The 26754-nt window shown below is 47.2% G+C and overlaps 1 protein-coding gene and 2 non-coding genes across 11 annotated transcripts in view; 1 reads left to right on the top strand and 2 right to left on the bottom strand.

Annotated features, from left to right (window-relative positions):
* KALRN (kalirin RhoGEF kinase) overlaps window positions 1-26754 on the top strand; it is an 837912-nt gene that overhangs the window by 645185 nt on the left and 165973 nt on the right. For 5 of the 9 annotated variants that reach the window (XM_060262792.1, XM_060262795.1, XM_060262793.1 and 2 more), the window contains exon 34: window positions 18581-18827. In XM_060262792.1, the coding sequence (XP_060118775.1) occupies window positions 18581-18827 (247 nt within the window). Of the gene's footprint in view, window positions 1-18580; window positions 18828-26051; window positions 26321-26754 lie in introns of those variants that run through there. The other 4 variants (XM_060262797.1, XM_060262798.1, XM_060262800.1 and 1 more) reach the window with 2 other exon arrangements.
* Window positions 16557-16628, bottom strand: TRNAA-GGC (transfer RNA alanine (anticodon GGC)). The gene has a single exon. It is a non-coding gene; the product is annotated as a tRNA-Ala (tRNA).
* On the bottom strand, window positions 16958-17029 carry TRNAA-GGC (transfer RNA alanine (anticodon GGC)). The gene has a single exon. It is a non-coding gene; the product is annotated as a tRNA-Ala (tRNA).

Raw genomic sequence — 26754 nt, forward strand, 5'->3', positions numbered from 1 at the left:
AAATGATTTGTGTTGGCTTTTATTGTCAGAATCATAAAGGGGATGTAGTTCCTAAGAAATAAAAATTAGGAAATTGCTCAGCCTTACCTCCCACACTTGTTTGCCAGAGAAGAAGCTTCGAGATGTTGTCGTGGTTTGTTCTGAGATGGAAACTTTGTTTTGCTTTGCTGAGCTGGCCTGCCTGTATTGGGAGCTCAGTTACACTTTGTTTTAAAAATGCAAAGTAGTATAACTGCGTTGGTTTCTCAGGCTGGAGTCCTTGGCAAATACACTCAGAATCAAAAAGGTCAGAAGAACGGTCTAAGCAAGGAATGGGATTTATTAAAATTCATGTGTTTTGCTATGGTGGACTCAATCAGGCACATAAACAGATATTTTATGGTGATGAGAGCATGAATATTTTATTTGGGGGGGGGGAGTGTGCTTGGGCTGCCCAGCACCCATGGTCCTAAATCCATTGAAATGGCCCAGCAATGGCATAGGTGGGGCCAGGTGATTTCACATTGAATGGTATGCCCTTATCCTGCTATATACCACATGATACCTGGATGTCCTCATATCTATTTGGCTGTGAGCCAGACTAAAAACAAACATGGCAACATGGAAATTAACTGTCTATTAAATACAAAATGTGCAAGAAGACTGCAGATTTATACCCCGCCCTTCTCTCTGAATCAGAGACTCAGAGCAGCTTACCATCTCCTATATCTTCTCCCCGCCCCCAAAAGACACCCCGTGAGGTGGGTGGGGCTGAGAGGGCTCTCTCAGCGGCTGCCCTTTCAAGGACAACCTCTGCCAGAGCTCTGGCTGACCCAAGGCCATTCCAGCAGGTGCAAGTGGAGGAGTGGGGAATCAAACCCGGTTCTCCAACGCCTCTGAAAGAGGCCTTGGTCCGTCCCCTCCTGAAAAAATCCACAGCAGACCCGGCCGAATTGGCGAACTACCGACCGGTGTCTAATTTACCATTTTTAGGTAAAATTATCGAGAGGGCAGTGGTGTTGCAGCTACAGAGATTTCTAGATGACGCTTCTGTCCTGGACCCGTGCCAGTCTGGCTTCCGACCGGGTCACGGGACGGAGACGGTCTTGGTCGCCTTGGCAGATGACCTCCAACGGCAACTGGATCGAGGCGGTGTAGCGGTGCTGATGTTATTAGATCTGTCGGCTGCATTTGATACGGTTGACCATCAGCTACTAATCCACCACCTCGCCGACATTGGGGTTAAGGGGTCTGCCTTACAATGGCTCTCCTCCTTCCTCATGAGTCGGGGACAAAGGGTGGCGATTGGGGGAGAACGATCCCAGAGGCGCACACTAGATTGTGGGGTGCCTCAGGGAGCAGTCGTCTCCCCGATGTTATTTAACATCTATATGCGCCCCCTTGCCCAGATTGCCAGGAGGTTTGGGCTAGGTTGCCATCAATATGCTGATGACACCCAGCTCTATCTGCTAATGGACGGCCGGCCCGCCTCCGCCCTGAGAGACCTGGATCGGGCGTTACGGGCTATCGCAACGTGGCTTAGACTGAGTGGGCTGAAGTTAAATCCGGCAAAGACAGAGGTTCTCTGTGTGGGTCGCGGTGCTCCAGGAGGGGAAATATCCCTCCCGACCTTCGACGGTGTGCAGCTAAAGGCGGCGCAGCGGGTGAAGAGTCTGGGTGTCCTGCTGGAGCCTTCATTATCAATGGAGGCCCAGATAACAGCCACTGCCAAGTCAGCATTCTTCCATCTGAGGCGGGCGAAGCAGTTGGCCCCTTTCCTGGAGCGTCGGGACCTAGCGACGGTGATCCATGCGACGGTCACCTCACGACTGGACTACTGTAACGCCCTCTACATGGGGCTGCCTCTGTGCCGGACCCGGAAACTACAACTAGTGCAGAACGCGGCGGCCAGGCTGCTGCTTGGTCTCCCAAGATGGGAACATGTACGGCCGGGGCTACCCGAACTGCACTGGTTGCCGATTGTATACCGGGTCCAGTACAAAGTGCTGGTTATTACCTTTAAAGCCCTATATGGTCGAGGACCGGCCTACCTGAAGGACCGCCTCTCCCCGTACGAGCCCCAGAGAGCACTGAGGTCAGTAGGAAAAAACAGACTGACTACCCCTGGGCCAAGAGAAGTTAAACTACAGAACACCCGCTCACGGGCCTTCTCGGCTGCGGCCCCATATCTCTGGAACCAACTCCCAGAGGAGGTGCGGGCCCTGCGGAACCTTGATCAGTTCCGCAGGGCCTGCAAGACCACTCTTTTTAAATTAGCTTTTATGAACAGCTGAAGTACATTTTACAACGAAGAAAATCCGCCATTAGCACTAACTAGAATAGCGTCAATGATAATGTTATAGTTTGTTTTAATTAATGTTCTACTGGTTTTTAAGGTTATATTAATGCTTAATTTAATGTTCTTAATGTAATTGTTTTATTAATGCACCATTGGTTACTATGTTGTTTATTAATGTTTTATTTATTAATGTACCATTGGTCACTGTGTTGTTAGCCGCCCTGAGCCTGCTTCGGCGGGGGAGGGCGGGGTACAAATAAAATTTATTATTATTTATTATTATTATTATTATTATTCTCCCAGATAAGAGACCTCTGGCTGACCCAAGGCCATTCCAGCAGGTACAAGTGGAGGAGTGGGGAATCAAACCCAGTTCTCCCAGATAAGAGTCCGCACACTTGACCACTACACCAAATTGGCCCCATTTACATATGCAGCAGTTGCCACAAGCATGTTTAAAAACCTTTGGAGAAGTCACATATCTACAATATGCCAAACCATCAGCTAGCTTACTAGAAATCCTTCTTTATTTCATTAGTGTTTCTGTTGTTTCTCTCTCAAGGAATGTTGCAGGGCAGGTTTCAGAAGTCTAATTGAAAAGGCAAGGGTGGATAGGTGGGGAAACAGAATTTATCAGTGCCATAATTACTAAAATAGGAGATTCCCAAATTGCACTTGCCTGTAAAATCACTTCTGTGAATAAGAAATCTATATATTAAAACTAAAGTTGGGAAAATCTTTGGATACTTACATCTGGTGACTGGACCTGTGAATGGACAAGACAGATATTTCTACAAACATCTAAAACAAACAAAAAACCCTGGAGGGTTTTAAAAATCCAAAAATGATAAAAAGCTTGAAGCATTAAAAAAAAAATGGATTCCCTCAATGGCCATTGCTAGGCAACCATGGCATTCCAGGCTTCAGTTTCTATGAGTAAAAGGCAGGTAGGGGTGTAGGGATCTTTCCAGGCCTATTATGGCCTTTGGGGGCGGCACCTTGGTTTGCACTTTGGGTACTTTGGCGGGCTTTTGGGTTGGTGGTGGTCGGTTGCGGGGGGTCTGAACCAATTAGACCTTTTTTTGGTTGTCTTTGGGTTCATTCTGGGTCTACTCCTAGTTTTTTTTGAGGTTTGCAGTAATTTTTGTAGAGTTTTGTTGTTCTTTGGACCTGGGGCCTGGGTGGGAGGCCTTCCTTCTGGTTTTTCTCCATTTCTCTCCCCCCCCCCCCCAAAACACACATTTCCCTTTTATTTCTAGAAGATTGGGGGTTTTTTTGGGGGGGGAGTGGGAAGTGTTGAGGTTCAGTATCCTTTGTGTGTGTGCTTCTGCTTTCAACTTAGAACTACTGAGTACAATACTTAGTTGCTCCTAAATAGGCTTTTACTAATAAGAGTCTGTTTTAGAATTGTTTCAGTTTTAAATACTTTTACATAAAATGGAGCATCTGGCTTTAGTTCCTCCTTAACTAGGCCAGAGGTTGGAGGACATCAAAAGAGGTGAGGTATGTCTTCAAAACAGGCGTATAATTAACCTATATTTACTTTTTAAAAAGCAGTTCGTTGTTTGGCGCTCTGAGTTTCAGTGAAGGCAGGACTTTTAGAAAAATGAATTCAATTTAGGTTGACCTGTAGTTTTTCAGTTTTTAGGAAGGAGTCCCTGAATTTTCAGTTATCGCGTTGCATTCCATCTCAAGGACAGTTTCTTAAACTATAGTCAGAGACCGTGTAGGAATTCACTAATTCTAAAAAAACCCCTTTTTTAAAAACCCTCCAAAAGAAAGAAAACCAGTTCTGTGCTGCAATGAAAACTAGGTGACACTTCTTTGCAGGGGGGCGGGGAGGAGAGGTGGCTACTGGGGTGCCCACGTGGCCACCACCAGCTGGCCAGGTCAGTCATCCTGCAACCACCTCCTTGTGCTGTCCCTGAGCATTCCACGATAGGGAAGGGTGAAAATAGGGTGTCGGGAAGGGGACAAGGAAGTTCAGCCCATTGCTGAGCTGGTTACTGTAGATGGACTCCCCTTCTCTGTGGATGAAGGTGCTGCTTCCCACACGGTGCTCCAGTATGCCTTTCCCTGGTACATGCCCACCCGCCATATGTCCCCAGGAGGGCATTGCACTCTCAGGATAGCAACCTGTTAATGGTCCCTGACCCTAAAGAGGTCCAGCTGTCCTCAATAAGGGCCAGGGCCTTTTCAGTCTTGACCCCAGCCCGGTGGAACTTTCTGCCAAACTCCATCAGGGGTCTGTGGGATCTTATGCAATTCTGCAGGGCCTGTAAGGCAGAGATATTCCACCAGGCTTTCAACTGAGGACAGCGACAATCTCATCTTAAGCAGGCACCCTATCTGTTTGCTTCATCTTCGCTCCCCCCCACACCCCATGAAGTAGCCGGCAGTCTGCAATTGGGGAATATTATCACTCACATCTTTTTTTAATGTTTAAATGCTTCTGAAATGTACTTTAAGTATGTTTTATTGTGATTGTTTAAAAAATATAAATTGCCCAGAGCCCTGCAGTTTGGAGTAGTGAGAGCCAGTTTGGTGTAGTGGTTAAGTGTGCGGACTCTTATCTGGGAGAACCGGGTTTGATTCCCCACTCCTCCACTTGCACCTGCTGGAATGGCCTTGGGTCAGCCAGAGCACTTGCAGGAGTTGTCCTTGAAAGAGCCAGTTTGGTGTAGTGGCTAAGTGTGCGGACTCTTATCTGGGAGAACCGGGTTTAAGTCCCCACTCCTCCACTTGCACCTGCTGGAACGGCCTTGCGTCAGTCATAGCTCTTGCAAAAGTTGTCCTTGAAAGAGCCAGTTTGGTGTAGTGGCTAAGTGTGCAGACTCTTATCTGGGAGAACCGGGTTTGATTCCCCACTCCTCCACTTGCACCTGCTGGAACGGCCTTGGGTCAGTCATAGCTCTTGCAAAAGTTGTCCTTGAAAGAGCCAGTTTGGTGTAGTGGCTAAGTGTGCGGACTCTTACCTGGGAGAACCGGGTTTGATTCCCCACTCCTCCACTTGCACCTGCTAGAATGGCCTTGGGTCAGCCATAGCTCTGGCAGAGGTTGTCCTTGAAAGGGCAGCTGCTGTGAGAGCTCTCTTAGCCCCACATACCTCACAGGGTGTCTGTTGTGGGAGAGGAAGATATAGGAGATTGTGAGGTGCTCTGAGACCCTGAGATTCAGAGTGGAGGATGGGATATAAATCCAATATCTTCATCAGTATCGGAGACTGGGCAATCCATAAATTGTATCATCATCATCAACAACAACAATAAGAATAACAATCAGAAGTTTACAGTAACCAGAGAGAACCAGGAAAAGGCCTAAGCCAGGCAGTCATCACCCAACAACCAAAGCCTACTCACCAAGTCCAAAGAACAAACTGTTATATAAGAAGCTTTTAAAAAACTTTTGTTAACTGCAAAGTGCTCACCAAAAACCGTAAGTGTACAATAACCAGAGAAACCAGGAAAAAGGCCCAGGCCGGGCAGGCCTCACTCACCCTACCATCCCACACAACCCACCCAAAAAGCCCAAATAAGAACTAACAGTACAATAAGAAAATGTTATAAAAGACTGTTGTTACAATAAGTCAGCCTTGTTGCTATCTTCAGTCTTGTCCAGGCAGGCAGGAGAAGATTCAAAGTCCAAATTCTCTCAGGCATCAGGAGAGGATCTTCAGGCTCAGAGTGGCAGCTGAAGCAAAAGTCACCCATGCAATTTCCAGCCAAACCTCTCAACAGCAGTGGGGTCTAGGTCAGCCAGACTCTTGCCTTTATGCTCTTTGTCCATGCATAGAAGAATTTCAAAAAAGAACAACTTGTGATTGGCTAAAGAGCAGTGTATGCTTCCCGCTACGCTGAAATCCTATTGGCCAAACTGCCACTGCTCCTCCCTCCCTCTCTCCTGTTCCCTGAGAAAGCAAGGTAGTTAGTACCAGCTGGGCCTGAAGCCAGCATCAACAGCCTTGCAAACCTGCAATGCATTGCAGTTATTAGCTCTAAGCTCCCTCTGAGGGGCATTTGTCATTTCCCCTCTTTTCCCTTCTTCCTGTTGCCCTAGGAAACAGAGCAAATGGTAGGAAAGCATCAGGAACTGCGGGAAAGAGGCAGAACATATGAACATATGAAGCTGCCTTACACTGAATCAGACCCTTGGTCCATCAAAGTCAGTATTGTCTTCTCAGACTGGCAGCGGCTCTCCAGGGTCTCAAGCTGAGGTTTTTCACACCTATTTGCCTGGACCCTTTTTTGGAGATGCCAGGGATTGAACCTGGGACCTTCTGCTTCCCAAGCAGATGCTCTACCACTGAGCCACCGTCCCTCCCCTGCTCTCCAGGGTCTCAAGCTGAGGCTTTTTCACACCTATTTGCCTGGACCCTTTTTTGGAGATCCCAGGGATTGAACCTGGGACCTTCTGCTTCCCAAGCAGATGCTCTACCACTGAGCCACCGTCCCTCCCCTGCTCTCCAGGGTCTCAAGCTGAGGTTTTTCACACCTATTTGCCTGGACCCTTTTTTGGAGATGCCAGGGATTGAACCTGGGACCTTCTGCTTCCCAAGCAGATGTTCTACCACTGAGCCACCGTCCCTCCCATAAATGTAACATTTGTGTGTCCCTTTTAAGTTTGCCCCTCCCCCAAGCCACTATTCAGTATTGCCAAATATACTAAAAAAGAAAAGCCAAATAAGTTCAGCTTTTATTTGGGATTCAGCTTAATAAATACTTAATATCAATAAGGTATTTTTTGTCTATTCATTCCACTTGGTTTATACTGAATGCACACCCGTGGTGTTAACTCTGTGAAGTCAACATAGTTGGTTTATTTAATTAGCTGAACAAACATCCAGCCACATTTTTTTTTAAAAAAAGATATTCTTTAAACCCCTTCTGATGAAACATTCTTAGGTAACAAGGAAGCTTAATTCCAGCATGTTGAATATGGATGGGTCCAAGATATGGTATTTATTTATTTATTTATTTGGGATTTATATCCCGCCCTTCCCACAAATGGCTCAGGGCGGCTTCTTCACTCTTGCTGTATGGGAAACACAACTTCTAGGAATCTTAAATGGTACATTTGTGGCTGTCTGCTACCTTCATCCACTTAGCTCATTACCATTTCTTTCCCAGTTGGTTGCAGTGGCATTTGTTCATATGTTGGTAGTTACCATATTTGTTTGAAAGTAAACTTTAATCACAAGTTGAATAAAAGAGTGTCCCCTCTACTGTGACGCAATTAAACCTTAGATTAGAGTTTTCAGTTCTTATTGCATGTCTGATACCTATCAACTCACTAAAAAAACCTGAGTACTTCTGGGAAAGCTAGAAGCACAGTTTGTCATGCTGAAAATGAGCTTGCTGACCTGTTGAATTGATCTAGGTATACCCTTCTGTAATAAAGCCATATCTTGGCTTATACATCAAGTGACAGAATTTATTAATCTATGGACACAAGTCATATAATGAATTGATTTTTATGTTAGCCTTGTCTGAGACACATGCAATTGAAGGGATTGCTTTTGGCTGTTAGCCACACTGCATCTTCGCTCTAAGTTATGTTCATAGCAAGCCTGCAGGGATCCAAAATTCATGCCAAATGCTTGCGCCAGAGAAATGGAACTGTCTTGGGTACCCAAAGGCAGTTTGGCACTGCCTCTTCTTTCTCTCGATCCACAAGAAAATTAACATTTCAGAATTTAATGTTATAATTAACATTCAAGATACTTTCTTGTTTTTGTCTAGAAAGATAGATGCTGAGCACTTTGTACATTTTGTTTTGGTTTTAAAACAATTTTATTGGTAACATATGGTAATAAATCTATTTCTTACATCTTTAAAAACTTCTTTTATCTACCCCATATATTACTTTCTACCCACCCCTCCCCCATTATTTGACCCCCGCCGGTGTTATTTACTTAAAATGCAAATATTTAAAGGTACCCTTAACTATTAAAACAAAAATTTATATTCTTTTTTTTAAACTTAATCATTATCAAAAATTGTCCAATGTCCTTTTATTTTCCACTCTTTTTCTCCATATCTTCTAAACTTTTTCTACTCCGTTTTAAAAACTTCTAAATCATAGTCTCTTAATATTCTTGTTAATTTGTCCATTTCACTCCATGTCATAGGTTTTATAATCCAGTCCCATTTCTCTGGTATTTTTTCTTGCTTCCGCAACTGCGCATATAATGTCCTAGCAGCTGAAAGCAAGTACCAAACTACAGCTCTATCTTCTTTTGGAAATTTTTCCATTTGTAATCCCAACAGAAAAGTCTCTGCAACTTTCTTGAATTCATATCCCAAGATCTTAGAAATTTCTTGCTGAATCATCTGCCAATACTTTTTTGCTCTTTCACAAGTCCACCACATATGGTAGAAAGAACCTTCATGTTTTTTACATTTCCAACATCTATCTGGCATCTTATTGTTCATTTTTTGCCAATTTTTAGGAGTCATATACCATCTATACATCATTTTAAAACAGTTCTCTTTAATACTATGACACGTCAAAAGCTTCATAGAATTCTTCCACAAGTATTCCCAAGTTTCCATCTGTATTTCTTTATTTACATTAATTGCCCATTTAATCATTTGAGATTTCACTACTTCATCCTCCGTAGACCATTTTAAAAGTAATTTATATATTTTTGAAATTAATTTTTCATTATCTCCAAGCAGAACTTTTTCCAAGCACTTTGTGCATTTTGTGACCATGTGGGTTACAACACTGGAATGGCTTGCTTCTCACATTTCTCTTGGAGATTAAAGGGCACAATTCCCCCTTTTCCTTGACGCTCCTACTGTCTTTTCCAAAGGACTGTAGCAAGCACCATAAGGAAGATTCCCTCCTCTGTCACAAAACCCTTCAGCCTATTATAAGCTACTGTTACCTTGTTCTTACACAAACATGCAGAATGTGATAAATTATTGATCTGGATTACTTGTTCAAGATATGCTTTCTGCCCTGGGGTACACAAGTTTGCATATATGCAGAATTGGACAGCAAACGTGGACACCTTGTGGTCATATTGTGCATTACATATATACTTTTTTGTAGGAAAGCCTCTCAAAAACGTCACTGGAAAGCTGTCTGAAGTTGTTTTAATAAATGAAAACGTTCCTATAAACTGACCTGAACAGTGAACTCTTTTTTACATTTGGACTTTGCAACTCCCCACTAGTGGGCTCAACCATTTCCCAGCATGGTAATGATCCATGCTCTTGATCTGTCCAGGCACTCACAGAATTGGGTGCTCTGCTGAAAGTCCCTAAGCAAGCCATAAATGTGATTGCTTCAACATGTAAATGTTACCTGTTCGGAGAAAGTCTCTCTAAAGTGAGAGGGACTGAACGAGTTTCCTAAGATAAATTCACCAAAACAAAGAAAGCTGTCTCAATCAAAGGGCATACCAACCTACAAGTCAGTGATTCTTAATGAGGGACAAAAAAAATTGGAGAACTCTCAGAGAGTTCAGGGGCAGATAGGGGGCATTTGGGATTCTAGGCAGTACCTCTACTTTGCTTTCAGTGACTTCTGTCAGTCCTCTTAGAACAGCAGTCTTTTACTCCTCATTCTTGACTGATTAGATAGATTTCTCTTCCAGATCCTTAAAAAAGGCTGCATATAGCAACTCTAAAGCAGTCCTAACATTAAGGAGTCAGCTAACAGCCATCAGGCACAAATGGCCTCATAGAATGAATGCCTACAATCTGGGTAATCTTATACATATATATATAAAAACAAACCTATAAGGTTGCCTTGTTTAGGGTGCTGTTTTTATTTTATAATTTTTTAGGGGTTGCATGGGCGGTATTTGGTGATTATTTTGCCTCCTGGATGGGCAGATTAAGAATCATTCCAAAGGATGTTATTTTTAAAGTTGAAAAACAGGGCATTCCACTGAACAATCCAGTCTAGAGGATGAATATGCACTATACGGATTCAAAAATTCAGATTGTCCTCTTGGACATCCCACTTCCTGGTACACTAAAACACTGTCAGAAATTCGGATATAGTAATGGTTTAGGAAGTATTTACACCTCCTCCAACAATGGCACACATCTCACACTTTGAGACCATTGTGTAAAGCAATTATGTTATTGGGGAAAGTGCTTCCTTCAGGTTCTAGAGTACTTGAGGAAGGGTAATATATCCTGAATTATATAGAAGTAAGACGGTGACTGCCTGTGATTATTAAAATGCTAAGGAAACATTGGCATTAATGGGAAGTCGCTTGTGCTTCAAGCAACGCCTTGTTACAGAGTGGTGCTTTGGTTAAATATGTCATTGTATGGTGAAGTAAGTCACTGCATGAAACTCACTGGGTGACCTTGAGGCAGTCACTCTTAGCCTAATGTACCTCACAGGGTTGTTGTGAAGATAAAACGGAGTATGGAAGAAATATGTTTATTGCTCTGAGGTCCTTGAATAAAAATGTAGAGTTCAAATTCCCACTCAACCATGAAGCTCATTGGACCACTCATGTTTTTTCTTACCTTACAGCAGTGATTCCCAATTGGGGTTCCGCTGTCCCCCGGGGTACCACGAACACTTCCAAGGGGTATCGCAAGATGTAACTGTATCGTGACACCAGCCAACCCCCACCCCCCCCCCCACCTGCCACCTCCTTCTGACCAGGCTGGCGAGGTGCAGGGCGACTCCACAAAATGCACACCTACAAGGCGGGCAGCGCCACCACATGTACAAGCAAGGAGGCGCTGCCTGCCCCCCCCCTTCTTGGCGACTGCCTTTTTGCACATGCTGTGCTGATCAGCAGCAGGCGGCGAGCAGAGCAGCACGAGTCCGATGCCTCTGCCGCTCTTTCCCCATGCCACCAGACAGATCTCCTCCTCCTCTGTCCTGGGTGCTGCCGGTATTGAGTGGACGGCAGACTGGTCAGCAGCCAGTTCAGCAACATGCCTTGCCGTGAGGAGAGTGTGCAGGGGAAGGGGCCAGGGCTCGAGGCTGCTGAGCGTGGTTCCACTTGCACAGAGGGAGTGGGAGGCAGCAAGGCAAGGCAAGTGCACACAGCCGGGACTACTGGGAGATAGGTGGGTTGATGGGACAGGGAGGTGAGGCAGAGAGCGGGCGCCGTGCGGGCAGCCTTGTTGGTGGCGGCAAGAGCTCTGCCCCTCTTCTCTAAGGCACCTAAAATGGCGGGTGCTGAACTGGTGCAAAACGGACCCCCTCCCTCACGGGTGTGGGGAGAGATCCTCCCACGAGTCGCACTAAGTTGCAGCCCAACTCTCCCAGGCTGGTCACCTCCTCAGCTCCCATTTACTTTTAATGATATGAACTTCGTGTGTGTCTATCCAAAATCAGACCAAGAAAAAAACAGCTGTGCAAAAATAAGTAAGCCCAAGTATCACATTAAAAATGTTATAACATAAAACTCTCATTTCAATTTAAATTTATAAAACAGTAGTAGAATATGTATTAGTAACAAGATTGCTTTTCCATGTTATTGTGTAAAGAAGAAACTATTGGGGGGGTTTTATTTTGTATCTGAACATAGCACCACTAAACTAAAACTAAATGCTTTAATATCACACTATTCTGTTGTGTATTGGATACTGTGTTTTCATGTGGGTTGCTAGTTCCTGCCTGGCCCATTGCAGCCTTGGAGGTCTGCGCTTGGGGACACTGAAACAATGGGAAGCAGGATCCAAATCTCTGCTTCCCTGGACCAATAGCTAGCCCCTGCTGGTTCAAGTGAGCCAATGATGTTCAAGCACAGGAACTTGGAGTGTATATAGTTAGCCCCATTGGCCCAGTTCTTCGGTCTTCGTTTAGCTGTTGCCATGCTGTAATCACAAATAAAGAGCTGTGATCAACTCTACCCAAGTCTCCTCATGCATCGAACCCAGCACTTTTCATCTGTCTTCATTTAATCAGTTTAAATTACGTTCATTTTCACATCATTAATGAATGAATAAACAGAAACTTAACAGCGATAAACTATTATGTCTCTCATGTAACTAGAAAGTAAATCAATGTTTTAAAAGCAGGTGTTTTCCTCAAGGGTCCCCATGAGATATGAAGAGCGAGGTCAAGGGCACTGCCACGTTGAAAAGGTTGGGAAGCGCTGCCTTACAGTGTTGTTGTGAGGAAAAAGCAGAACTTCCACACCGTGTCTGGATCTCCTTGTTGAAAGGGTGGGATATAAATGTGAGCTATGAAACGCTAAATCAAAAGGAGGAATTGCAGGCCCAGAAACAGGGTGGATTCAGAAGTCTTAGAAAGGAAAAAGATGGTCAAGGCATAGGAGAGAGAACATAAGAAAAGCCTTGCTGGATCAAACCAACAGGCTATCTTGTCCATCAGCCTGTCTCACACAGCGGCCAACCACTTCCTCTGTATGGCCAACAATAGGGCACAGAGGTCAAGGTCTTTCCCCCATGTTGTCTCCTGGCTCTGTGATTAAGAGCAAGTTCACACCCTATGAAGTTGGGATTTTTGTCCCAATATATAGAGAAGAACAGGATGCCACAAAATCCATCAGGGGAAAGGATGTCAGGGCTGGCAATGTAAGAAAACAGCAAGGCTGTAGTGACCATTGGTGACTGTTCCTCTAGGCAAATGCATACAAATGCATACAACTCACATCTAGGCTTCCCAACCTTGGCGGGGAACCCCAGGATTTCCACCCTCTTCCCCTGCTCCCCCAAAAAACAGAAGCGGGGGGAGGGGGTGGAAACGGCACCGGGGAGCATGGCCAGCCGCCGCATCCTGAAGCCGGTGAGGCCGCCACGCCGCGCCGCTGCTGCCCCCTCCCACCGCAGCGGCTCCTCCGAGATGAGCCCAGGCTGAGCCCATCTCAGAGGAGCAGTCAAGAGGTGGCAGCAGCGCAGGGGAGGGCGAGGCAGGCCAGGAGCATGGCGAGCCGCGAATCCAGGCCCTTCTAGGACCCGGACTCGCGGCTTGCCACGCCCCCGGCTCACCTCCACCCCAGAGGCGGTGCGGGTGCGGCGGCGGCCTCTTCTCTGCTCGCTGTGGCTGCTCCTCCGAGATGGGCTCAGCCTGAGCCCATCTCGGAGGAGCAGCCACGGCGAGCAGAGAAGAGGTGTCAGCGGCGCAGCGGCGTCGCACGCTCCGAGATGGGGCGACTCGCCGTTTCCCCCCCTCCCCCCTAGCTCCACCCCAGTGTCTCCTGGCTCCACCCCTAAAGTCTCCTGGCCCCACCCCCAAAGTCCCCAGATATTTCTGGGGTTGGACTTGGGAACCCTAATGAGATCACACTGGGAATTTGGTGCAGTAGTATCCAGGCTCTTTGATGTGTGCCCCAGCAACCACACAGCCCGTGCTCTGCTGCCAAGAAATGCACGGGCTGCACACGCGCAAGAGGAGCATTCAGACGACTCCTGCACGTGCGGGGAGGGTGCATCGTGCGCCCCGGCCGTTCAGATAGCCAGGAAATGTGCCCTGTGTGCTTTTAAAAGATTTGCTACCGGGAAGTTCCTGGTAGCTATTTAATCCGGTCCCAGACCATCCTAAATTGAGGTAAGTACAGGCCGGACTCAGGGGGCAGATGTGTGATTAAAGACAGACTTCTTCTCCTACCCACAGCACAACCATGCTCCTTATGCCAACTCACAATGCCCCTGAACCGGGTGGACCAACTAGGGAACAGCAGAACCGGAAACATCTGACACCTTTGAGAGTTTTCCATAGATCACAGCTTGCATCAGTCTTTTGGGAGTAATATGACATAACATATCCTCTGTCCCTGGAAGGGCAGACTTTTCCTTTTTAGCTCTTAAATTCAATTATTTATTGAAATATTATATATCATTAGGGTTTGTAGAATCTTTCGGGCTCAAGTGCCGTGTTCTACTGGAGAAAGTTTTCCTTCCAGACGTTTCGTTCTCAGCTGCGGAGAACATCCTCAGTGGCGTTGCAGCCGGAGCAGGCGCTCTGACCTTCTTGGCTGCTGTGCATTCTCTTTCAGACTGAAAGCCATAAGAAGACAGAATAAACGTAGAGACAGAACACAAATTAAAACCATTAGGTCCTTTGAAAAGTCAACCGTTTGATACATGTCTGTCCTTTTCTGCTACAATCACAAAAGAAACTACTTTCTCTGTATTAGGCCTCTCCCCCTTGCAACTCAGATAAGTGTAAAGTGCCATCAAGTCGCAACTGATTGAAGGTGCTCCTAACAGGGTTTTCAAGGCAAGAGCCATTCAGAGGGGGGGTTGCCATCGCCTACCTCAGTAGCGACCCTGGACTTCCTTGGTGGTCTCCCATCCAAGTACCAGCCCAGGGCCAATCCTGCTTAGCTTCCAAGATCTGATGAGCTTGGGCTAGCTTGGGTCATCCAGGGCGGGGCCAGTTTTCTTAACTGTAAGAGGAAAAGTGGAACCTGTATAATTAGTCGGGTGGAACCTGTATAATCTTTGTGAAATCTAAGCTATTACAACTGTGGTTTGGTTATCCAGAGCAATATTCCTTCCCTGTTACAAATGCGACAATGGAGAGCTCAAACTGATTATATTTACAAATATTGGTTTCAGAATCTCTTCCCCCTCCCCCAAGCACTCCCTTGCTAATGTCTCCCCTTGGTCTCATTCTAAGATGGCAGACGCTGTCATGATCCTAGGCCTCGGGAAGCCTGTGTTGCAGTGGAAGCAGAGCCTAGGATCCCTTCTGTCCCTCTGATTGGATGAGCAGCAGTTTTGGAGGGAAAATTTGCTCAGTGGAGACCAGAAGGGTGTGACCTTGAAGGAAGGGAATGTATAGCTAGTTGTGTCAGGGCTTTTCTTTCTTTGTACCAACCTTTACTGTTTTCATATTCACTGTTGCACTAAAAATTTTTTACAAACTATTTGTTGAGCACTTACAATACACTTGTTATGGTTATACTGCCTGGGTCCTCACGTCTCTTTGGTTACTGATAGAAGTTGTTTTGTTAAGAAGGAAGACATGGGGTGTGTGTGTGTGCTCTGGACCCTCCCAGACAGACCCTTATCAGCAGGGGTCGTTCTGTAGAAAACTAGGTGGTGGAGCTCATCCAGGGATTGTTATGCAGCTGCACCCACTATTCAATGGACAAGGAGGCGGAACTCTCAGGAGGAGGTGGAACTCTCAGAAAGGTTCAGGAGCTGTGCTCCTGGGAGCTCCCACTGAATGAGGCCTGCTTATCAGAATGGTGGCAGCCAGTAGAAGGCCCTTCCTCGTCCCCTGCCAGACTTTTGGCAATGGGTGACAGCACCATTTACGCTAATAGCATTCTTTAGCTAGCAATGACTCTAATAATCATTTTCTCTCTCTCTCCTCATTGCCTCCATCCCTTTAAAACAAACAAACTTGCAATAAATGGCACTTTGCCAGAAAATGCAGAAGACTTCGAGAGGCAGCCTTAGTAGTTAGATCAGACCCATTATCAACTTGGTAGCAGCACGAGCAGAGATTTTACCCAAGTATATGCTTTATGAAACATTAACAGTCTTTTACATGCCACTTCGAAACCCTTTCCAACCATTTCCACCATAGTTGGCAGTATGCATGTATGAGGGGAAGCAGGTTTAAATCCACCAGTTCCTGGCTGACTTGACTGCTTGGCTATGCAGGAAAGCTGATTCACAATTGCATTTCAGCCTTCCTGCACATAATACACGAGCGCTTTTGGTGTTCACTCCAGACAGCCAGTGAGAACAATGGCGTTTAGATTGTCATCCTCCATGAAGCTCACTAATTATTTTCTCTTAGTCTAATGTGGATTGTTGTGAAGGTGAAATGAGAAGGGAGAGCCATTTATGCTCCCCTGAGCTACTTGAAGGAAGGATGGGAAAAAAATGCACTACATGAACATATGAAGCTGCCTTCTACTGAATCAGACCCTCTTTGGTCCATCAAAGTCAATATTGTCTTCTCAGACTGGCAACGGCTCTCCAGGGTCTCAAGCTGAGGTTTTCACACCTATTTGCCTGGACCCTTTTTTGGAGATGCCGGGATTGAACCTGGGACCTTCTGCTTCCCAAGCAGATGCTCTACCACTGAGCCACCGTCCCTCCCATAACATATGAAGCTGCCTTATACTGAATCAGACCCTTGGTCCATCAAAGTCAATATTGTCTTCTCAGACTGGCAGCGGCTCTCCAGGGCCTCAAGCTGAGGTTTTTCATGCCTATTTGCCTGGACCCTTTTTTGGAGATGCTGGGGATTGAACCTGGGACCTTCTGCTTCCCAAGCAGATGCTCTACCACTGAGCCACCGTCCCTCCTCTGCTCTCCAGGTTCTCAAGCTGAGGATTTTCACGCCTACTTGCTTGGACCCTTTTTGGAGATGCCAGGGATTGAACCTGGGGCCTTCTGCTTGCCAAGCAGATGCTCTACCACTGAGCCACAGCCCCATTCATGGCTCTCCAGGGTCTCAAGCTGAGGTTTTTCACACCTACTTGCCTGGGCCCTTTTTAGTTGGAGATGCCGGGGATTGAACCTGGGACCTTCTGCTTCCCAAGCAGATGCTCTACCACTGAGCCACAGCCCCATTCATGGCTCTCCAGGGTCTCAAGCTGAGGATTTTCACGCCTACTTGCCTGGACCCTTTTGGAGATGCCAGGGATTGAACCTGGGACCTTCTGCTTCCCAAGCAGATGCTCTACCACTGAGCCACCGTCCCTCCCCTGCTCTCCAGGGTCTCAAGCTGAGGATTTTCACGCCTACTTGCCTGGACCCTTTTTGGAGATGCCAGGGATTGAACCTGGGGCCTTCTGCTTGCCAAGCAGATGCTCTACCACTGAGCCACAGCCCCATTCATGGCTCTCCAGGGTCTCAAGCTGAGGTTTTTCACACCTACTTGCCTGGGCCCTTTTTAGTTGGAGATGCCGGGGATTGAACCTGGGACCTTCTGCTTCCCAAGCAGATGCTCTACCACTGAGCCACAGCCCCATTCATGGCTCTCCAAGGTCTCAAGCTGAGGATTTTCACGCCTACTTGCCTGGACCCTTTTGGAGATGCCAGGGATTGAACCTGGGACCTTCTGCTTCCCAAGCAGATGCTCTACCACTGAGCCACCGTCCCTCCCCTACATGAGAGACCAAAGCTGGCCAGGTTGAGACCTGCTTGGATTTTAACTGTTTAGTGGCATCCCATACACCATACAGCTGTGGCAGGATGGCTCAGGCTGAGCCGACTGAAGCTGAATCCGACAAAGACAGAGATCCTTTGCCTGAGTCGTGGTGGTCTGGGCAGGGAAATCCCCCAACCAGCTTTTGACGGTGTGCCACTGACAACGGCGCCCAGGGTCAAAAGCTTGAGGGTGCTAATGGAGCCTTCCTTAAAAATGGAGGCCCAGATAGCAGCAACTGCCAAATCCGTGTTTTTTCATCTTAGACAGGTGAGACAGTTGGTTCCCTTCCTCGAGCGCAGCGACCTGGAAACTGTGATCCATGCAACAGTCACCTCGAGACTGCCCCTGTCTCAAATCTGGAAACTACAGCTAGTGCAGAATGCGGCGGCCAGGCTGTTATTGGGGCTCCCAGGCAGGAGCGCAGCCGGGGCTGCGGGAGCTGCACCGGCTGCCAATAGTATACCAGATTCGCTACAAGGTGCTGGTTATTACCATTAAAGCCCTGTATGGCCATGGACCTGTTTACCTTAGAGACCGTCTCTCCCCACACGTTCCCCAGAGGGTACTTAGATCTGGAATCCAAAATCTATTAGTGATCCCCGGGCCGAGGGAGGCAAGATTGAAATCCACCAGAGAGAGGGCCTCCTTGATTGCTGCCCCCTGTTGGTGGGACCAGTTGCCGGAGGTTAGGGCCTCGTGGGACCTCGCCCAGTTCTGCGAGACAACGCTATTCCGGTTAGGCTTCAATTGATTCTGAAGTACCGATATAGTAGCAGGGAATGATATCTAATAACTATAGAACACCATTGGAAACGAAATGACATCAAATGACATTAGCACCTGTTTTAATGCTTATCTTAACTATGACGTAATTAATGAGGTTGAACTGTTTAATTGTGAGTTATTGGTTGTGAGCTGCCCTGAGCCTGCTTCGGCGGGGAGGGCGGGATGTAAGTTTAATAAGCCATAAACCTTCGTGGAGTGTTTTTCCCTACCTGCTTAAGAATCTGTGTGGACACAGGAGTCCGTGATATTAGACGGCAAGGGATCTTTTCAGACTGGATACAGGCAATCAGTTAGCAACCTGGATTTCTGTTACAGAAAACCAAGAGCTCTGCAGAGCTTCAAAGGGAATCATACTCTGCAAAGGGTCCAGACGCGTGATCAAAAGTCATTATTTGCTTGTCGGATGTGACTCATCTCTTTTCTGCTCCCGTTTTCTCCCCCCGACAGCTTTCTGGAGGATGTGACCTGACGGTGGTGCTCCAGGACTTCACAGCCAGCCATAGCAGTGAGCTGAGCATCCAGGTGGGACAAACTGTGGAGTTGTTAGAAAGACCCAGTGAAAGGCCAGGCTGGTGTTTGGTCCGCACGACAGAGCGGAGTCCTCCTCAGGAAGGCCTGGTTCCCAGCAGCGCCCTCTGCATCTCTCATTCGCGGAGCAGCGTGGAGATGGACTGCTTCTTCCCTTCAGGAAAAGGTAGGCTGAAATCAAAAAGGATTCGACTGTCCTTACACTGTACTTTCGCTAACAAAGCTTTCATTGATGGCTCCTTTCACACTTTTGTGTTAATAAACGTGTGGTGTTGTGCTGACACACAGGCACCGATTCCTCACTAGTTGCTGCGCAGCGGCATTTTTATTCATGGCTCCCTCCTTCCCCCGTGGTGACTTGATTTTGTTTCTCGGAGATCCGGAGGCGGCAAGGGAAACTGGAGGGAGCTGCAAGTCAAAACGCGCAACGACTAGTAGGGAATCAGTTCCTTGCTCTGAGGAAAGCTGAAGCCCGAGGGCAGAACGACTGCTAGTGAGGAATTAATTCTGATAGATTTTGTTTTTTGTTCAACGTCTTTATAAACGACTTGGATGAAGGAATAGAGGGAATGCTTATTAAATTTGCCAATGATACTAAATCAGGAGGGGTTGCAAATACGGTAGAAGACAGAAACAGGATGACCTTGACAGGCTGGAAAACTGGGCAAAACCCAATAAAATGAATGTTAACAGGGATAAATGTAAAGTTCTGCAATTCGGTAGGAAAAATCTCATGCATAGTTATAGGATGGGAGAGACTTGTCTTAGCAGTAGTATGTGTGAAAAAGATCTAGGGGTCTTAGTGGATAATATGCTGAACATGATGTGGTGGCTAAAAAGGCAAATGCATTTTTGGGCTGTATCAACAGAAGTATAGTGTCCAGATCACGTGATGTGATGGTATCGTTTTACTCTGCTCTGGTAAGACCTCACCTGGAGTATTGTGTTCAGTTCAATCACATTTTAAGAAGGATATAGACAAGCTGGAACGGGTCCAGAGGAGGGCAACAAAGATGGTGAGGGGTCTGGAGACCAAGTCCTATGAGGAAAGGTTGAAGGAGCTGGGCATGTTTAGCCTAGAGAGGAGGCAGCTGAGAGGTGATAGGATCACCATCTTCAAGTACTTGAAGGGTTGTCATATAGAGCAGGGGTGGCCAACGGTAACTCTCCAGATGTTTTTGCCTACAACTCCCATCAGCCCCAGCCATCGGCCATGCTGGCTGGGCTGATGGGAGTTGTAGGCAAAAAACATCTGGAGAGCTACCATTAGCCATCCCTGATATAGAAGATGGTGTGGAATTGTTTTCTGTGGCCCTGGAAGGTAGAACCAGAACCAGTGGGTTGAAATTAAACCAAAAGAGTTTCCGTCTCAACATTAGGAAGAACTTCCTGACCGTTAGAGCGATTCTTCAGTGGAAACAGGCTTCCTCGGGAGGTGGTGGGCTCTCCTTCCTTGGAGGTTTTTAAATAGAGGCTAGATGGCCATCTGACAGCGATGAAGATCCTGTGAATTTGATGTAGGTATTTGTGGGTTTCCTGCATTGTGCAGGGGGTTGGACTGGATGACCCTGGAGGGTATAGACCACAGTTGTTACTAATTTATCCAAGAAAGTTTGTGAATCATTTGGTTCAAAGTAACTCTTTTGCTTGCAAATAAAACAGTTGCACAGAGAAAGAAAGAAAATGAGAAAATGGCCACTTTGGAAGTTGGGCTCCATTATTGACCATATCTCACCCTTCTTTGGCTCCACCTCCAAAATCTCGAGGCATTTCCCATCCTTGAGCAAGCAGCCCTAACTTGCTCTAAGAATGGTGGGATAAGGAATTAGAAAAGACACTGGAGCATTGTGCTGTAAGGCATAGACTTCAGACGTGCCACAAAGATGAAGGATCTCCACCCACCACCATCGCCATTCCGGTTTAATGAAATTAGTTTCATGTCCTTTCACAATTTGCGGTTGTTTCCATGGAGAAGGTGGAATTTCAATCTTTTCTTGATTAATAGAGATGTATGGGAGGGAGAGGAAGCAGTGTTTTTCCTCCGCACTTCTAAGGGGAAATCTTTGCAATATTCTGTCCTTTGTCACTTGTTTGAAGGTCTGATTGCTACCCTTGAGGTCTTGCTGTCTAGATGAAAGGAATTTTTAAATAGAACATTTTACTCTCTGCATTTTTTACAAAGGTTCTGACTGATGCAATTAGAAACTTGTCTGAAGCAAAGAGCCACCAGCAAAAAGGAAAGGACAGAAGGTGGCAATCAGCATTTGGATTTTGTTTTCTGTGCTACGTTGTTCTTAAGCTGTAGAATAGGGATGGGCATGAACCGGGGAAAGGGGTGGCTCATTTTGGTTCATGGTTCTTTTGATTCATGAACCAAACGAACCATGAACCAATGAAACCACAATTTCCCCAAACCATGCATGAATGGTTTGGGGATTCGTGCTTCATTATGGCTGGGGGAGGGAGGGGGAGGCATTTAAATGCCACCCCCTCTTTTCTCTAGCCCAGGAGCTCTCCACTGTATCCTTTGGGTCCACAGAATACAATGGCGAGATCTCTCCCCTATCTTTCTCCCCTTCCCGAGCCAGCCCTGGCAGGCTGGCTGGGGAAGTGAAGAAGTGAAGAAAGATAGGGGAGACCTCTTCGTGTCAGCTCGGCTGGGCTGCTTTGCCAGCTTTGCTGCACTGCCCAGTTCCAACTGATGACACCCAGCTATTTCTGTTGATGGGTGGCCAACTGGACACCATTTCTGTGAATTTAGCCAAGGGTTTGGAGGCCATGATTGGCTGATTAAGGCAGAGCCAGCTGACAACTGAATCTGAATCAGATGGAGGTTGTCTGGCTTGGGGGAGGGGGAGCCTTGGTCAGCCAGAGCTGTCCCCTCCCAGCTCTTGATGGCGTGGCCCTTTCACCAATCCCACCATTGAGCCTGGGTGTGATCCTGGATATCACCTTGTCTATGGAGGCCCAGGTCATAAAAGTTGTCAAGATGGCATTTTTTTTCAACTGTGCCACGTTCAGCAACTGGCTCCCTACCCGTCTCGCCCTGACCTAGCCACACCTCCAGGATAGACTACTGTAATTTGCTCTATGTGGGCCTACCCCTGTGCTTGACTCAGATGCTCCAACTGATCCAGAATGCAGCTATGCGGGCCCTTGTGGGCACTCCTTGGACTACACATATTCAGCCAGTCACTAACTCTAAAACCTGGGTGTGCAAAAACTCCAAGGAAATGTTGCCAGCTTTGTATGTGTTGGTTTGTTTTTTCTGCTCCTCCTACTAGAGCCAGCTGGTGTCTCAAAAGTGGAGGTGCTAGACCTTTCCGCTAAGCCTTTCTACTGCACTTCCCCATGGCTTCAGAAAGCACATGACACTACATTAATAAAAGATGTGCTAATGACCACTAGTTTAGATATTAAAAAATATTAGGTGAAGTCAAGGACCAATGGTCTGTCAATAGTTATTAGCCACAACAGACAGGCCCTGATCCTCCATGTTCAAAGGCAGTATCCCAATATACAGTATACCAATAAGCAGCCTAAAAGACCTTCATACAGCTCAGAGGGGTATTTGCGTTTCTTGAGTCTCCATGCTCCAGGTGGAAAGGAGAAAGCCCTCTGATTCAGGATTTCCCAACCTGTTCTGACACATGATGGACTAACTATTCCCTGTGAGGGGGAGAAGAAAGGGGTGGGATTTTTAAAATATGCAATTGCTATTCTAAGCCACCCATCAGTGCCCCCTTATGCCATCTGTTTCCACCACTCACTTCTTCAATGCTCAAATTTAGCAGTATGCAACAACAGAGCAACCTTCTTGCTTCAGAGCAGAATCTCAAAAGCCATGGTGCAGAAGCGTGCGGATGCGTTGGTTTTTAATTATTGTTTATGTTTCAGTTTTTCAAAACGGTAGGCGTCAGTGTACCTAAGCAAGAGAAGCCTAAGGCCCAAGATACATGTCACTGACACTCCTAAGTGTTGTCCCCTTCTTATAATATATCTATTCAGAGGGTTCCATAGGATTGGAACTGTGAAACAAGGCAATATGGATACTTCACCCCCCCCACACACACTTGAACATATGAACATATGAAGCTGCCTTATACTGAATCAGACCCTTGGTCCATCAAAGTCAGTATTGTCTTCTCAGACTGGCAGCGGCTCTCCAGGGTCTCAAGCTGAGGTTTTTCACACCTATTTGCCTGGACCCTTTTTTGGAGATGCCAGGGATTGAACCTGGGACTTTCTGCTTCCCAAGCAGATGCTCTACCATTGAGCCACTGTCCCTCCCCTAACATATGAAGCTGCCTTATACTGAATCAGACCTTTGGTCCATCAAGTCAGTATTGTCTTCTCAGACTGGCAGCGGCTCTCCAGGGTCTCAAGCGGAGGTTTTTCACACCTATTTGCCTGGACCCTTTTGGAGATGCCGGGGATTGAACCTGGGACCTTCTGCTTCCCAAGCAGATGCTCTACCACTGAGCCACCATCCCTCCCCTACTTTTTTTGTCTTTATCCAAAACAGGGGTCTATCTGGCTGTTCTTTAGAAATAAAAAGTTTGGATTACATGCTGCTTGATCCTGTCCTGCACAGCAGATGAAATCATTTCTCATTACTGTTCCTGTGCCAGAAAAAAAAAAACCCTTTCACCTGATTAATTCCTGTGTGGGGCTGCTGTAAAAGACATAGGGCCAAGTGATTAGATCCTAATATTCCCTTTTTGTTTAAAAAAAAAAGCATTCCAAGTTAATTTATAGTCCAGCAGCATTTAGCCATAATAACCTAAGAAAAGCAAATAGCTCTCTGTAGTATTCTTCAAACTAGAGAAAATAGCTACCTCTAAGTACAAACAGAGAAAGGAGTAGCATGAAATCACAACAAGGGTTGAGAGTTCTCTTCCAGAAACCTCAAACTTAACATTGCTCAGAGATCTCAGGCACACCCATTTGGATTACAGGCTGCAACCCACTTGGTTCCACAGGAGTGCCACTGAACCTAATGGCTAATGGGGAAAATTCAGTACTCCTAATTAGGAATATTGAACTTGAGGCCCAACAAACACAACTGGAAACGGCAAGCAAGCCGATAGCATGCCAATACTCATGCATGCTATCTGACTCCTACAGAGAGAAGAGTGGAGTGGCTCATGAGTAGATCCACGGAGCGAGTTGCCATCTGCACTTCTGGCAGGACTTCCCTGAAGCACGTTACAGACTGAAAGCTAGGAGGCAGTGTTCTCCCAGTTGCAGCATCCCGCCTTATACAGTTGTACAAGGCAGAGGAACCCTGCTAGGGGGGGGGGGGGGGAAACAGCTACTCTATTGCCTTCTGTTTCTGAAGAGTTTTTTTAAAGAACTGTTAGGGCCAGCCAAAATTCAACAGCAGCACCTGTGCTGGGGGAAAGCGTGCTAGACCTGTGTCCATTCCTTTCCCAAATGGGAGCTCTTGAAGGCACAGAAGAAAGCAACGACGCAAACTCGGTTGGCTACTTTTGCACACATCGTACTTACAAATGGGCGTCTTCTTCTTTTCCTAAGTGGCGTTTTTAATATCAGGCGTTCAAGCGACTGGTATAGCCACGGTCCCCTAGGCGCTTTTACCCGCCGTGCCCCGGGCCTGTTTGCAGCGGCTGCATGCGGAAGCGGATCGTTTCCTAGCCGTGGTGGTCTGCAGCTATATTCCGGGGTGGGAGCACCAAAGAGACCGACAGATTTTCAGATTTCCAGAGTCAAAGCTCCCTTGCATAGCTAAGCTTCCTTCTTAGGGGAATGGCTGAAGCTTCTACCCCCAAAGTTCTTGCTGGTACTGAGCAATACTGGAGTCGAAGCTAGCAAGAGTAGACAGTCAGCAGCGCGCGGAGCGTCTCTTGGAGACTACCTGTGGCTCTGTTAAAGGCGCAGGAGCCGGCCGAGCGAGAGCACGAACGGGCAACGTAACTCCGAGCTCAAGCACGAGCCCCCTCCCACCAAAGGGAGCCTGCGAGGGTCGCGTTTTCCTCGCTCAACCTATAAGCCGAGCGCCACCTGCAGCCTCCACTCCGAATTCATGCTTTCTCTTCGGCGGTGATTGTTTGAATCCGAAAGAGCAGGAGCTTTCCGGCTGACTTTTTGTTCCTTAAGAGGATCTCTGGCCCGAGGGAGGGGGGGGGGGGGAGGAATCTCTCTTTAGGGACATATGAGGCTGCCTTCTACTGAATCAGACCCTCCTGGGTCCCTCAAAGTCACTATTGTCTACTCAGACTGGCAGCGGCTCTCCAGGGTCTCCAGCTGAGGTTTTTCACATCTATTTGCCTGGACTCTTTTTTGGATATCCGGGGATTGAACCTGGGACCTTCTGCTTCCCAAGCAGATGCTCTACCACTGAGCCACCGTCCCTCCCCAAAACATATGAAGCTGCCTTCTACTGAATCCATCAAAGTCAGTCTTGTCTCCTCAGACTGGCAGCGGCTCTCCAGGGTCTCAAGTTGAGGTTTTTCACACCTATTTACTTGGACCCTTTTTTGGAGATGCCAGGGATTGAACCTGGGACCTTCTTCTTCCCAAGCAGATGCTCTGCCACTGAGCCACCGTCCCTCCCCTGACCAGCAGTGGCTCTCCAGGGTCTCCAGCTGAGGTTTTTCACACCTATTTGCCTGGACCCTTTTTTGGAGATGCCAGGGATTCAACCTGGGACCTTCTGCTTCCCAAGCAGATGCTATGCCACTGAGCCACTGTCCCTCCCCAAAACATATGAAGCTGCCTTCTACTGAATCCATCAAAGTCAGTCTTGTCTCCTCAGACTGGCAGCGGCTCTCCAGGGTCTCAAGTTGAGGTTTTTCACACCTATTTACTTGGACCCTTTTTTGGAGATGCCGGGGATTGAACCTGGGACCTTCTGCTTCCCAAGCAGATGCTCTACCACTGAGCCACCGTCCCTCCCCTGACCAGCAGTGGCTCTCCAGGGTCTCCAGCTGAGGTTTTTCACACCTATTTGCCTGGACCCTTTTTTGGAGATGTCAGGGATTGAACCTGGAACCTTCTGCTTCCCAAGCAGATGCTCTGCCGCTGAGCCACCATCCCTCCCCTTTCATTACTCTTTAAAAAGCATTACTAACAATCACCGCAAAATACCATCACGGCCGCAGTGAGGAAATGTAGGCATTTTCATTTTAAAGCTGAACCAAGGGAAAAGGTGGCTCCGACGGTCGCCTTTCTGGATCAGTGACGAGTCCACGTTCAGGACGGGGACAAATGGCCATTTGTTTCCCCGAGGGAGAATGAAGCGTTCCTTGTGCAATGCTCTAGCTACAGTACAAGCTGCCGTATTCTCAGTAGGTCCGTTTCTCTCTACGGTGCCTAAAAAGTTTCCAGCTCCACGCCTTGCAAAAGCAAAGAGAGAGAGAGAGAGAGAGCGAGCCAGCCGCCAGCTGGGCCTGTGCTCCCGCCCCCTGCTCTGCTAGCCCCGCCTCCTTCCTTCCCCGACGGCAGTCGTCTGGCTGGCTGGCTCTCTGTTGGGGAGCTCGTGGCATTCCCGCGGCTGGAGGGTTCCGCGGCGATTGGTGGCTCTTTACCATGAGTGCCCCCGAGGCAGAATGAAGGGGGGGAGGCAGGCGTACGCCAGCACGCCTTGCTTGGGCTGGTTCGTAGCCAAGTGTTGCTGTTGTTGCCCGACGTGTAAAGGTTAGTTGCTGCTACTAAGCTCTGCTGGGGTGGAAGGGAAGGAGCAAGAATCTTGATCTTGGTTCTCTTTTTTGCTGGGGGGGGGGGGGGAGGGAGCGGGAGAGTTGCATCGCCTGTCTTTTAACTGGGAGTAGTAAGGGGGGGGGGGGCTGGGGAGTGGATGCTCAGAAGCCTTTATTTAGAAAGTATAGCAGCAGACATAAATACACGGGAGCTTTTCGTTTCCCCCTCCCCTTCAACCTTGGGCGTGTGCAGGTATCTATAAACCGTTTTCTGGTTACTGTTAATGTGTCATGGGACTCCCTCACTGGTTTGCCCATCACCTCAGATGGCTTTGGCAAGTGAGAAGCTTTTCGCATTTTTGTCAAACACGTGGCTGCATGTTAAAAAAGCAGGTGTAAAACTTTTGGCCAGCATTCAAATGTAAGTAATTT

This window comes from Heteronotia binoei, chromosome 21 (genome assembly GCF_032191835.1).
Source record: "Heteronotia binoei isolate CCM8104 ecotype False Entrance Well chromosome 21, APGP_CSIRO_Hbin_v1, whole genome shotgun sequence".
Classification (NCBI taxonomy): domain Eukaryota; kingdom Metazoa; phylum Chordata; class Lepidosauria; order Squamata; family Gekkonidae; genus Heteronotia; species Heteronotia binoei.